The sequence below is a fragment of the Lynx canadensis genome, chromosome X (genome assembly GCF_007474595.2).
Source record: "Lynx canadensis isolate LIC74 chromosome X, mLynCan4.pri.v2, whole genome shotgun sequence".
Classification (NCBI taxonomy): Eukaryota; Metazoa; Chordata; class Mammalia; order Carnivora; family Felidae; genus Lynx; species Lynx canadensis.
The window spans coordinates 85,381,504-85,394,794 of record NC_044321.2 but is presented as its reverse complement, the minus strand read 5'-3'; the positions used below and the strand labels follow the sequence as shown (position 1 = coordinate 85,394,794).

Here is a 13,291-nt window from a genome sequence, read left to right as displayed (position 1 = left end):
GGGGGGTTACACAGCTCTCTGGGAGCTGGGGCATCCATGGGGAGTGGGCTTACACTCCCTAAAACTCCTCCATCTAGATGAGATGTGAGAACACTGCAGTTCTGGGCAGAGAAGAAATGGCCAACTGCAAGGCAAGTGGATGGAGAGGCTTTGGCATGTGAGGAGGGTGACTGCTAGGTGGTCAGTCTCAGCTTCCACCATGACGTTTGGGTGCCAGGGTTGGGGGAGTGCCTACCGCGTGTACGTGAGCCTTAGGTCTAATATGTGAAGCACCTGTTTCTCCTGCCGCTTTGGTTCTGGGCAGAATTATCTGGACTGGGCTGATCTTTCCCAAGGCCCCTGCTTGTGGTATCCCCAGGACAGCTACGAGGGGTGGCTGCAGTGAGTTGCCTAACTGGGAAGCCTTGTGTTTGGAGGCTGTACTTGACCTTGTTCTTAATGGTCATCCCCTCATATCTCTAAGCCTCCTGATGGACTGTACTCTGCACCTGCATGGAATTTCCTACCCCAGTCTTCCATGGCCTCTTAACTTTGGGCAGCTCTGTCGACCCCCGCTATGGTGAACAAAAGAAAGATTTTATCTTCACTTTCAACCTCCACTTTCCCTAAACCAGAACACCCATGCATCTCTCCCTAGATCACTGTACCTCTAAAGCTGTGCCTTAGATCCAGTGCGATTCTCTGATTGGTCCTGTTTATTCCTTATTCGCTATTTTTATCTTACATTCATTCACTGACTCAATCGCAATGTGTTGTCACGGGCATCCTTTGTAGGACAGGCCCATCTGAAGGCCAGCTGTCTTTCCCACTGGCTTGTGCCAGGGGGGATCCAGTGGTATAGCACTGGCTCCTGGGAAACTGGGTGCTGGTGGAATGGGGTGAGCCCTAAGGCAGCAAAGCTCCTCCCTCCATGTGTCCAGGGTGCAAAGGGCCTCTGGCATACTGAAAACTGAGGCTGAACCCTACCTGCCTTGATCATTGGAGGTGGAAGAGGCTGGCTGGCAGGCTTGGAGAAGACCATCTTCCTGGAGTCCAGCAGGAGACGGCAGTACCCCGCAATCAGGCAGGCAAAGTTGGTGGCTTCAGGCCACTCCATCAGCAGCACCAGAGGCTGCAGGAGACATAAGAAGTAACATGAGGGTGTGGGAAGGAGCGGGGCAGATGCAGGTCTGGGAGGATAACAGTGAAGAAAAGATGACTGGCCGAGGTATGGGAATCCTACTTTCTGAGCCCAAAATCAAGGTGTGTGGACTGACAGATCATTTCTTCTGATTTGACAATCTATTTATACTAAACTCATACCCAGGTATCAAAATTAAATCATCCTTTAATTACACATTTAATGAACTACCTTTACTGAAAAAAAAAAACTAAAATTATGTAATATCATGTGTCTGCCGCGTGGCTGTATTTGTGTTTGTTGGGGCTTGGCAGATATGTGGGCCGGCTAGGGGAGGTGGGGTGAACCTGGGAGTCCTGGCTAGACTGGGGAACATCCCTGATAGAAAGTTCCTGAATGCACAAACTATCTCTAGCTCATCTCTATAACCCTCTCTGCCCAGAATAATTTTCCAGACAGGGACATTCTGTGCAGCAAAGTCTTCACTGTACCTTCGGGGCTCAGGCCTTTCTGGTTTGCAGCCCTGCTCAGACCTCCTTTCTCTTCCCTCTTTATTTTTTTTAAATTTTAGAGAGAAAGCACCCATGAGAGAGAGATCACACAGGGGAGAGGGGCAGAGAGAATCTCAAGCAGGCTCCATGCTCAGGGTGGAGCCTTATCTCATGACTGTGAGATCCTGAGCTGAGCAGAAATTGAATCTGACGCTAAACCAACTGAGTCACCCAGGTGCCCTTTTCCCCTCTTTCCTAAGGTGTCCTCAAGATGCTAGTTGGTGTTCACTAAAACAGTTCCTTGGTTAAGCATGTGTGTGAAACACTGGGTCAAACAAAGCTATGCAGAGAGCTCAGGCCCTTTCAAATAGGAACACGCACTGCAAAATGTCAAGAGGGGGGGTTTTAGGATTCCAACATTTCCAAATTATTTGACCAAAACCATCTATTTTCATAGAAGATCTCATGGTGGTAGGGTTGTAGTTTTTTGTTTTTTTTTTAACCTACTTTGGGAAATACTAGCATACTCTGTTGACTTTTGTTTTTGTCCTTCAATCAGTCAAATTAATCCTGGGGCTAACTGGTTGATTGTTTCAGAGACTTTGCACTGAAATATCAAAAAAAAAAAAAGAGAGACATAACCAAAAAAAAATAATACCTTTTTAAGAAACCTTCCCAATATCTGTATTATGATTTTGAAAGTGTGGCTTGAAAATAAGTTTGGGTCAGACTGAAGTCAGTCATGGGGGCATTCTGCTGGGATAGGGGAGAAAGACTGGCTGGAGAGGGAGCCATGGGGCCATGACTCACCTTAATTTTTGGGGGTTCCCAGACCAGGCATTAAGAGCTAAGAGAATTAGGATGGAGTGAATCCCTTCTCTGACCAGTAAGGTAGCTACAGCAACAGTCCAGATGAGAGGTGATTAGGTGGCCATAAAAAGGAAAATCATACAAGACTTAGTTGAACTTGGTCACAACTGGAATAGCCTTCTTTGCCTGGATTATCACTTGGGGCACAATTCTGAATCCAAACCAGCTCACCTCTTAAATAAAGTTGCACAAGTTTTCTTTGCTGTCTCTCAGGATCCTGACATAGAGCTTAAGTTGAATATTTTGTAGTTTATACAGACCAGCGGTTGGCAATTTTTTTCTGTAAAGGGCTAGACAGAAAATATATAAGATACTTTAGGCCTTGTAGGCCATATACTCTGTTGCAGTAACTTGGCTATTATAGTGTGAAAATAGCCATAGATAATCCATGAGCTAAACAGTGGGTGTGACAGGGTCCTAAGAAAACTTTATGTACAGAAACAAGTAGTGGGTCATGTTTAGTTTGATGTAGGAGTGAAGCTTCTTTCTAGCTAAATACAATTGTTCATTTTAATTTTCACACCTCCTATTTCATTTGCCAGCAGTGATCCCCTTCTCCTTTGGAAATTCCCTCCGTTTCTGCTTCCATGATGCTGGGTTCTGGTTCTGTAACTGCTAACCATCTCCATCTCTCTCTTTGGCTTTCTCTTCTTGTACAGCCTCCCCCAGATCACCATCTCCAGCCTATTTCCCTCTTGAACTCTTTTCCTATCTCACTGCTCCTACACTGCTATGTCTGTCTCACACAGTCTTGTGCTGAGTCGAACCCTATCTTGAATTGTTTAGTTATTTTACATCCAATTACACTGCATGCCATGATAAGGCATTTGGATTTTACCCCACAGGCAATGAGTTAATGATGCTCCTAGAGAGATCACTCAATGCCATCAGGAAGAAAAGGAACCACCTGTACCCTGAGGAGCAACTGACTCCTTTCTCCAGTGAGAAAGGGACCAGGCATAAGATGTTACCTTTGGGTCATTTTTTAAAAAGTTTTTATTTTAACTCCAGTTAGTTAACATACCCTTCAAGTCATTATTAAGAAGGGACAGAAGGAGTGTTTGTATTTCTAGTTAATGGACATTTCTCGGTCACAACAGAATGGTCAGCCTTGTGTACAACAAAGAAGAGACAGAAGGGGAATGGAATGGGGGAGGGGGAGAGTGCCTTGTCCCCTGCCACTAATGACAAAAGGATACACAGAGGTCTGGGTGTGGACAGCTGCTACCAACATTGCTATGAGGGCCCAAGACTCACTAGGCTTGCCTCAAGAATGTTCACAGACATCATAGCCACTCCTGCTGCACAGCTTTATTTCAAGCCTGCATCATTTTCCTCTAATACCAAAACTTCTCGAGATATCTGTGAATGGGTGACAAGTGTGCTGGGATCCTGAGCCCCTCGGCCTCTGGGTCCTATTGCCTCTGGCCACAAGCTGCTTCATCAGTTTGTTCTAGTGGGCCATACAAATTGTGGCACTTCTCATGATATGGAAAAGGTGGGGACACACTAACCTCAGGGCTTCCAGTAGCCTCCTGATTGGCCTTCCTGCCTCCAGTCTCTACCCACTTCACTCCACTTCACCTCCATATCACTGCCCGGGTTTCTAAAACACGACTCTCCCGGAGTGCCTGGGTGGCTCAGTTGGGTAAGCATCTGACTCTTGGTTTTGGCTCAGGTCAAGATCTCACAGTTTGTGGGTTCGAGCCCTGCCTAAGCTCCCTGCTGACAGTGTGCAGCCTGGTTGGGATTCTCTCTTTTCCTCTCTCTCTGCCCCTTCCCTGCTTGTGCTTTCTCTCTCTCTCTCAAAATAAATAAATAAACTTAAAACATGACTCTCCCTTAAAATTTTCAGTATCTCTTCACATAAAACCTACTGCCTTCTAGTGTTACACAAAACCCTTTAGGACTTGGACTCAATCTATAGCTCCAAGCATATCTCCCACTAGCTCTGCCTGTGCCCTCCTCCCATCCCTGTCCTGTTCCTTATGCTCCAGCAATGACACATTATTTACAGTTTTCCAGAGATGCCATGTTCTTTTACCACTTTCATATCTTAACCCATGCTGTTCTCTCTGGCTGAAATCCCCCCATGGCCCACTCTGCCTACCCAGCAAACTGCTACCTGCTGGTTGGATGACTCATGGACGGCATGACCCATGGATAGATGCAGCCATTCATGCCAGCACAGGGCCCACACAAGTCCTGCCCTCATGGAGCTTATAATCTAACAGGAAATAAGACACAAACCAAATAACCATACAGATGAATAGGATTGGAAGGTGTGGTGAGAGTTTTGAAGGAAAAGTACAGACAGTTATCAGAACAGAGAATGTCCTGGATCGGTGTGTGTTGTGGGTGGGTGGATGTGAACGTGTGCTCGTGTGACTCATTTGGCTTCTGAAGGTGGAGAGAGCTTCTTTGAGGAGAGGATGACATTCCATTTGACCAAAGTACAGGCTGATGGGCTTGGCTGACTGATGGACAGACAGACAGTCGAGCTGGCTGCAGAGCAGTCTGACTCACTGATGCCCTGGCTGACAAACTGGATGCAAGACAGGCAGAATGTCTGACATCCTGACTGGTTAGCTGCCCGGCTGCCTGGCTAATGGACAGATCAGAGACAGAGTGACTAACTGGCTGACTGACTTACCTGTCTGGCTTCATTTCGGTTTCCCTCCCTATTTCTCACCCCAAATATAGCCTGGTGTGGGTAATGAAACAGCACGAAGGCACAACCCTATGCACAGAGAGGTCCAAGCGCATCCCTAGCTGGCTCAGCACTGCACATCAGGAGTCAGTCCTCTGCGTGCCCACACAAGCCAACTGGGCCCCAGCATGGGCCAAAGGCAGCTTGTCAAAGGAGCACAGATGCGCTTTTTGCCAGCAGGGGTAAAAATCAAATCAAAGGCAGGCAAGCAAAGAGGTTGGACGAGTTTTCTTAGAAACCTTCAAAAACATTTTGTTTTAAATAGGATTTTAATGATCATGACGTCTAATGTAATACTTGTCCCTACAGACAGCGCTAGAGACATAAAGTTCAAACACGAGAATGGGAGACACACTGGGCCACGACAGATCCCTTGAGACATTCCTTTGATGGTTTCTTTCCCCCTTACGTGCTTTTGTGGTAATGGGGTATGGTAATGGCCCAGTGGTGCCTCAGTCCCAGACTACTGTCTTTTGGAGAAAGATATTTGCATACTGCCTCTTGTTCACCCTACTAAGAGCAAGTAAGCAGAGTGAGAGCTAACAAAATGTGCCCAGGCCATCTTCAAATGCTAAAGGGGAAAAGGAGGATGGAGTTGGAGGCATGGCCAGCCAGGAGAAGGTAGAACAGGGTTTAATTTGATATGTTCCAGCCCCATCTTCTTCCTCGGGTGCTCAGGGTGTGCTGGGAGCTCGAAGGCCACTTCGGGATGCCGACTAGGGAGGGGACTGGCCTTGGGGTGGCCTCAGCTCACTGTAGCATCTATGAAAACAGGAAAAAGATGGGAATCCAGTGATACAGAAGGGCAAGGGAATGAGGTGATGGTCCTTGGATCCCAAGGGACTAGTACATTAGGATTCTTGCCTCCCTGGCCCTGGGGAAGGCTAATTGGGCATCACCAGCCAATTTGGAGACAAGGCAGAATATCACTTTTTGAAAAAGTTTATTTTTGACAGAGAGAGAGAGAGAGAGAGAGAGAGAGAGAGAGAGAGAGAAAGGGACAGGCAGAGAGAGAGAATCCCAAGCAGGTTCCATACTATCAGCACAGAGCCCAATGCCAGGCTCAAACTCACAAACCGTGAGATCATGACCTGAGCTGAAACCAAGAGTCGGACGCTTAACTGACTGAGATACCCAGGTGCCCCTAGGCAGAATATCACTTTAAGGCAGTGGTTCTCAAGCAGGCACACACTACAATTACCTGGGAAGCTTGAAAAACCTATATACCCCAGCCTCATTCCCCCCCCCCAAAAAAAATTCTGGTTTAAATGGTCTGAGAGGAAGGACCCAGGCACCAGTGGTTTTTAAATCTCCATACATGATTCTAACATGCAGTCAGAGCTGAGAACCACTGCTTTGAGTGAATAATCTTAGTTTCACTGGGCCCTTCAAGAATATTCCCAAAACAGAGCAGCATATCTAGGAGGAAACAAGCCAAGTCTGGTTTCTAACTTCCATATTCTTCAGTATACCTTATGCAGTGGTGTACTGGTAAACGTTAAACAACCAGTTCTGTGAAGTCCTGATTTGTAGTGTTGGCCTGTTTCCCTAGTGTATATATTTAAGCCACGGCCACTTCCAATTTATCGATGTGATGTTACTGAATGCAGAGTTGGGAGGGATACACCTGTTTGAGCTGGCTCCATCATGACACTGACCCTAAGGATAGACTCCTACTGAGCCCAGGGAAGCCATTCTCCAGTAGGAAGCTTCCCAGACCCTGTCCCCCCAAATCCTGCCCTTTGTTCACATATATGGAGAGAGGCACCACTCAGTAACCATAGGTATTGCTGATATGGAGTGCCTCCAGGAAGCTTCCTTAATCCCTGAGCCAGATTTAATTTTGCCCTCCTCTGTACTCTGATACACTCTTGGTACCTCTTCTAATGGTACCTTCTTTGGTAAGCCACGTATTAGCACACTTCTTTCTCTCCTACAGCACAGAAAGATTCTTGAGGGCAAGAAGCCATGTTTTTCTTTTCATTTCATGTTTGTATCTCCTATTGGGTTTAGCAAGCTTCTTAGCAAAGGTAAGTTCTTACTAAATGACTGTCAAATGGAAGCCTGGATCTTTTTTTCTCCCTCAATCTTCCTCTTTTTCTCCCATCACCATATTGTAGACCATACCTCTGCTGATTTATCTGTGAAAAGTATAAATACCATCCTGTCTATTTCATAGGGCACTGACCTACTGTAGTGATACACATAGCAGACATCTCTGATTACAGATGCATCTGATCTTATGTAACAAAACTTGGGTGTGGGCAGAACATTTATCAGTCAAACTGTTTCTTTAATGCAGGGTATGAGGGTTCCCTACTTGAAGGAATCTCACCTTTATGTTAGTTTCCTGTTGCTTCTGTAACAAATCAACCCAAACTCAGTGGCTTAAACAATACACATCTGTTTTCTTAAAGTTCTGGAGGTCAGAAATCAGACTCGAGGGTCACGGGGTTAAAATCAAGGGTAGACAGGGATGCATCCCTTCTGGAGGCTCTAGGAGGGAATGGGTTTCCTTGCCTTTTCTAGCTTCTGGAGGCCACCCACATTCCTTGGCTCATGGCCATCTTATCCATCTTCAAGGACAACAAGGTTGGGCTGAGCCCTTCTCACATCACATCACATCATCACATCATCACATCACATCACATCACATCACATCACATCACATCACATCACATCACATCATCACATCACATCACATCATCACATCATCACATCATCACATCACATCACATCACACCACATCACTATGACCTTCTCTTCTACCTCCCTCTTCTACCTATAAGGACCCTTGTGATTACACTGGGCCCACCTGGATAATCCAGACTAATCTCCCTCTCTTGAGGTCAGATGATTAATTCCACCTGCAACCCTAATTCCCCCCCCCCCCAATATAACAAGGCATATTCACAGGTTCTGGGGATTAGGGCATGGGCATGTTTGGGAGGGGGCTGTTGTTCTGCCTAGCAGAAACATTCCAATGCAAAATGGATAATTCTCCTGTGGTTTCTTCATATGCATTGTATCTACCTGCCTAAAGGAGGGCATACCTGAACTATCCAACACCTGGTGCTTGCCTCATCTACCTATCCATTTGCTGTTTCCCACTCAGCAAAGTGCAACCTTCTCCTAGCCCCTCTCCATTCACCAACGTGATGCCCCGTTTATCCCATAATGTGGTCTCTCACCTCTCCTTTCACCCATGATTTGGACCCTCTGTGTGCTGCATGCCATGTGCATAGCCCCGGTCTTCAGTGTACTCAGGATACAGGGAGCAGGCAATAAGGGTTAGGTATAATAAGACAGGTGCATTGCATGTGCAAGAGAGGAACATGTGTAGGCATACGGATGCACACGCTTAGTGATTCTGTATGTTTCACATTCACTCTTTTTCATTGCTGTCCCTCCAGCTCAGGCCCTGACCTTATCACTTTGCCCTGGCACTAGTGCCACTATCCCCTCCTCACCTCCCTGGCTTCACACTAGCCTTGCCTTTTCGAAGCTTTTAACCAGCTTGGTCTGCCCACCCCCAATCTCGCCAATCTTTTTTCTCATTATCCTCCTCTCCAGCCAAGCAACTATGCTTATCCACCTGCACATATGGCTTGCTTATTTCCATGCTTGCTCTCTGCCTGTGAACACATCCCACTTCTCTCTGCTAATCCATGCCTATCACTTTAAGATCCAGCTTAAAACACTCTCTTGTGGGAAGCCAGTTCTGGTTAACCCCTTCCTATTCTTTTGTTCTATGTTCCACACCATACTTACCTGCAAAATTTACTTCCTATTAACTTTTCTTCATTGCTGTTTTGCTTTTGAAAAAAATAACAGGTTGAGTACTTACTGTGTATCAGGTAATGTGCTAAGACTTTTTACCTATGTTTTCTTGCTTACTCCTGAACGACAGCCTTTGGAGATAGGCATTCCATGTTGCAGTTGAGGAAATCAGTGTTCAGAGAGGTTAAGACACTTTTTGAAGGCCACACAGCTTGGTAGCTGTAGAGCTGGGATTTGAACCTGGTCTGTCTGATTCCAGAGCTCCACACATGTTCTGATGTTGTGTTATTAAGGCAGGTCATGTGTCTTTGTGAGTCTAGTCTCCCCAGTAAGAGTGTGGTCTCTCCTGGGCAGCATTCAGGCCCAGACCTGTAGCTGGATCGCTCCTGGAAATGAGAATAGTGCTCCTCACTCAAGCAATATCTGGGCCTGCTCAGCCTGGCGCCTCCCAGAGCTTTGGACCCAGAAGTCAGTGGTTCTCAAATCCAGCTATCCTACAGAATCACTTGGGGAACTGAAAAGTAGATAAATCCTGATGCCCAGGCTGCACCCTGATTAATTCAATCACAGTCTCTGGAAACAGGACTCAGGCATCTGCATTTTTAAAAAGCTCTCAAGGAAATTCTATTGTGCAGCCAATGCTGACAATCACTTTTACAACATAGAAGACGACTCATTTGGAAAGCTATTTCTCTCTTTTAAAGTCCTTAAATTTCTCAGGAAGCCACATCTACCCTGCATGTCTTCTGCTCCTTCCTGTCCCTTCCCTATCTGTCCATTTGGCTTTTTACCCAACAACATCGGAGGAGGGCAAGATCATTGGTTGAGGAAGTGGCCACAAGCCAATTAGATATCAGCTCCAGGCAGGTTCCTAAACCAATGGGAATACTAGGAATCACAGGTGGAAAAATTAACATAGTAAAGTTTTCTGGATTTCACAAAGACAAAAATAAGTAATTTGCTCTTTTAGAAACAGCAAACACTCCATCTCTTAATCTGCTAACAACATCTCCCTGTGGGAAATCCTTTAAGAAAGGAAAATTGCACCTCTTCTAATAGCTTCCACCAGCTGGCAGGCAGGCCTGCCCACCCCCCCCCCCCCCGCCCAACTGGTTACTGGGTGTTCAACATGAGAGCCATGGAGGGGGTGGCTGACCACAGCGGCCAGACTCTGCACAGGTAACAGTTCCTTGACAGTCTGAAGGAGCTGATCTATGAGAAAAGTTCTAAGATTCCAGAAGAGCTGGACTTTGGGAGGTAAGATGTGGGTGAGGCTCGGCCTGTTCCCCATGTTCCCAGGCTTCCTTGGGTCTGTCCATATATTCATATACCTCCTCCTCCACGATTGCAAGTGTGTATGCCTATGGCAGGGCTCCCCAACTGGTGTGCGCATATCTCTTCAGCCTCTGGGGAGGCCAGGCAGGGCCCAGAGAGGCCAGAGTCTGTGGGCTGGACTATTTATCCCACTGTTCCACATGAATGTCATTTCCTATGTGTGCTGTGACACAAGAAAGATTGGGAAGCTACAGCCTGGGGGTAGCTCTGAGTTCAATTCTCCTGCCCTCTGCTGAAGACCTCTTGTGGGTTGATCTGACACTTCCCAGCCTTCTCCAGCACTGGCTGACCCTAATGTGTGGTCAAGATAGCATGTCCCACAGGGTTGAGAAACGAAAGAAAGATGAGCCTAAAGGGACCCTGGATCTGAACCACTTCAGAATCACCAGCTCTCACTGAAAAGGCTCAAGTGCTCTTTACTTCTTCCTGTGTTCCTAAGGCCTGTCCCTGGAGAGAAGTAGCTCCTCAAAGCTGGGCTTACCTTGGCATCCATGATGCTGGTCTCCACCCGGGCCACGCCCTGGTTCTCCCGGAACAGCTGGATCTTACTGATCTTGCTGAATTCAGACAGCACAGTGGTGAGGTTGGTTTTGAGGTCGATAACATGGCTGATGCCGTGACGGGGTCCCACCAGAAGAGTGGTGGCTGACTGCTTCTCATCCTGGTACCCAAGCATGGAGGGCAGCATTCACCGAAAGGAGGGCAGAGGAGGTGGCCGATGAGGGGGGAGGAAATAGAAAACAGGCATTGAACTGGTTCTGCTGGGACGTCTGGAAACATCTGAGGCTTAGTGCCAGGACAGGAGGACAACATCAAGGGGAAAATGGTCTGGGATGTTTCTGTCCCCAGGGCAGGGCCCCAGGTCACTGGTCTAAATGGACATCTTAGCCTCCACAATAGGCTGAGTGAGGTGGTCAGTGGCAAGGCTGGCTCTAGCAAAATTGTGAGCTTTGTTTTTAAAGCTCTGCAGCATCTTCTTCCTACCAATCTCCAGGGATTTTCCATTTGCTGCTACAAGTCACTCGCAACCCCCCCCCCCCACCCAGTGCTCTACCTGAACAGGTGGCATCCTGTTTTCCTCTTTACCTCCCTACCCAAGAGCCACTTAAACTCGCGCTTCCCACCTAGTGCCAAAAGCAAAACTGCCATTCACTCTAAGATGTTAAGGAGTTGATTGGGTGCTTAATAGCAGGGTTGGGATAGAGAGTGTGGGGGGCATCTCCTTCCCTAAGAAGCTATTTGCCTTTTAACTGGCACTCCAGCAGTCTTAACCCAAAGGAATGGCGGAATGGCCCCAGTGGCAGAGGGGATGTGCAGGGGTGGGGGGTGTAGAGGGAGGGGGCAGTAGGCTTTCAGGGATCTGCAAATCCAAGTATGTAAATGTCTACCTCTGCACCTGGTGGGCTGGATTCCCTTAAGTGGTCCTGACAGGCTGCTGGGCACCATCAAGCCTCGGCCCTCTGCTGGCCCATTCCCTGGAATTAGCATCACCCCAAGGAACCTCTTTACGTCTGCTCTAGACACTTTGATAAGCGGTTTTCCATCAGTGTGCCCCACGAACATGACAGCGTGTTCCCCAGAGCATGACAAGCACCTGGATCCAGTCCGCAAAATGATTTGAATTTCCTTTCACCACAGCTCACTAGGGTGAATTAGCCTGGGGCACAGGTTGGGGGGGTACCAGCTGTGCCCCGCTATAGAGAGGAGTGTTACTGCAGTGGGGGCCCTGGGCAGGTAGGGGGAAGTACACAGACTCAGAAAGCCTGGGGTGGGGGGCCACATCAGGCCCACCGCCAGTGTTTGTATGGTCCAGAAACTAAGAATGCGTTTTACATTTTTAAATGGTTGGAAAAAACTCAAAAGAACCATGTTTGGTGCCATGTAAAAATCACATGAAAATCAAATTTCAGTGCCCATAAAGAGATATTGGAATACAGCCATGCTCATTTGTTTATGCACTGTCTATGGCTCTATTTGCACTACAATGGTAGCTAAATAGTTGCGACAGAGACCTGGGTGGCCTGCAAAACCTAAAATAGGTACTAACTAGCTCTTTATGCAGGAGGTTTGCTGACCCCTGAAATTGAGGAAAGGGGATGCAGAAGGGTCATGGAGGGATATCGTAAACAAATATGGCCTCCTACTTTACCATTTTACCAGAGGCAGGACCAGAACACCACGGGAAGGGAGAGGGAGAAAGAGGAGGAAGAGGCAGGAAAGTCTTTGGAAGTATTTGCTGACAGAGAATGCCACCCTAAAGCTGTAGTGGAGTCTCTCCTGCCCCCCACCCAAGCACAAGTGCACACGAGGGGTTCCCTCCCGACAACTGCCCTCACTGACCAGGCCCACAGTGTTGAACAAAACGCCTGTGAAGGTCGGAAGTTCATTCAGAATTCGAAGATACTGGAGCTTTGCCTGAATTGCAGAGCCCTGTGGAAACAACCCATCCAGAAACATAAGAAGCCTGAGTTGCACAGGAAAAGTAAACTTGTGTTCTCAGGAAGGAGAGTCAACATCTTAGGAGAGGCACCACTCAGACTAGTCTGCAAGCCACACTGGGAGTGTGAGGACACCCTCAGAAAAACTGCTGGAAGGTTCCAGTTTGGACAACTCTAGTATCCCGTCTCCCTTTCTAAACCTTTCTCCTACCTCCTGATCCTTGGGCCTTCAAAACCCAGCTTACTCGTTTTGTTCTTGGGATAATCCTAACACCTTTCCCTAACTCTTGACACCCTGCCTCATCTACATCTCTGTCCTGAGATCCCCTATTGCCACCTTGGTACTGGCCATCCCCAGCCAGGGTTCTTTCCTCTGCCATTCCCTCATAGAAAAGTCTCTATCAGTGGTACCAGCTTCCTCCAGGCATTAGAGCCAGAAACCTGTGTCACACTGGGCTCCTCCCTCGTCCTATCACCTCAGGACCACCAGCCATCACCTTGATTGTACCTCCTAACTTCCTTTCCAGACTATCCATACTCCAATCAC

General features: G+C 47.5%; 1 protein-coding gene across 1 annotated transcript in view; it reads right to left on the bottom strand.

The window, feature by feature from the left end:
* Positions 1-13,291, bottom strand: part of FRMPD3 (FERM and PDZ domain containing 3) — a 124,631-nt gene that overhangs the window by 13,948 nt on the left and 97,392 nt on the right. The window contains exons 11-13 of the mRNA XM_032592070.1: positions 12,647-12,736; positions 10,788-10,967; positions 967-1,111 (exon numbers count right to left, since the gene is read on the bottom strand). Of these exons, the coding sequence (XP_032447961.1) occupies positions 967-1,111; positions 10,788-10,967; positions 12,647-12,736 (415 nt within the window). The remainder of the gene's footprint in view (positions 1-966; positions 1,112-10,787; positions 10,968-12,646; positions 12,737-13,291) is intronic.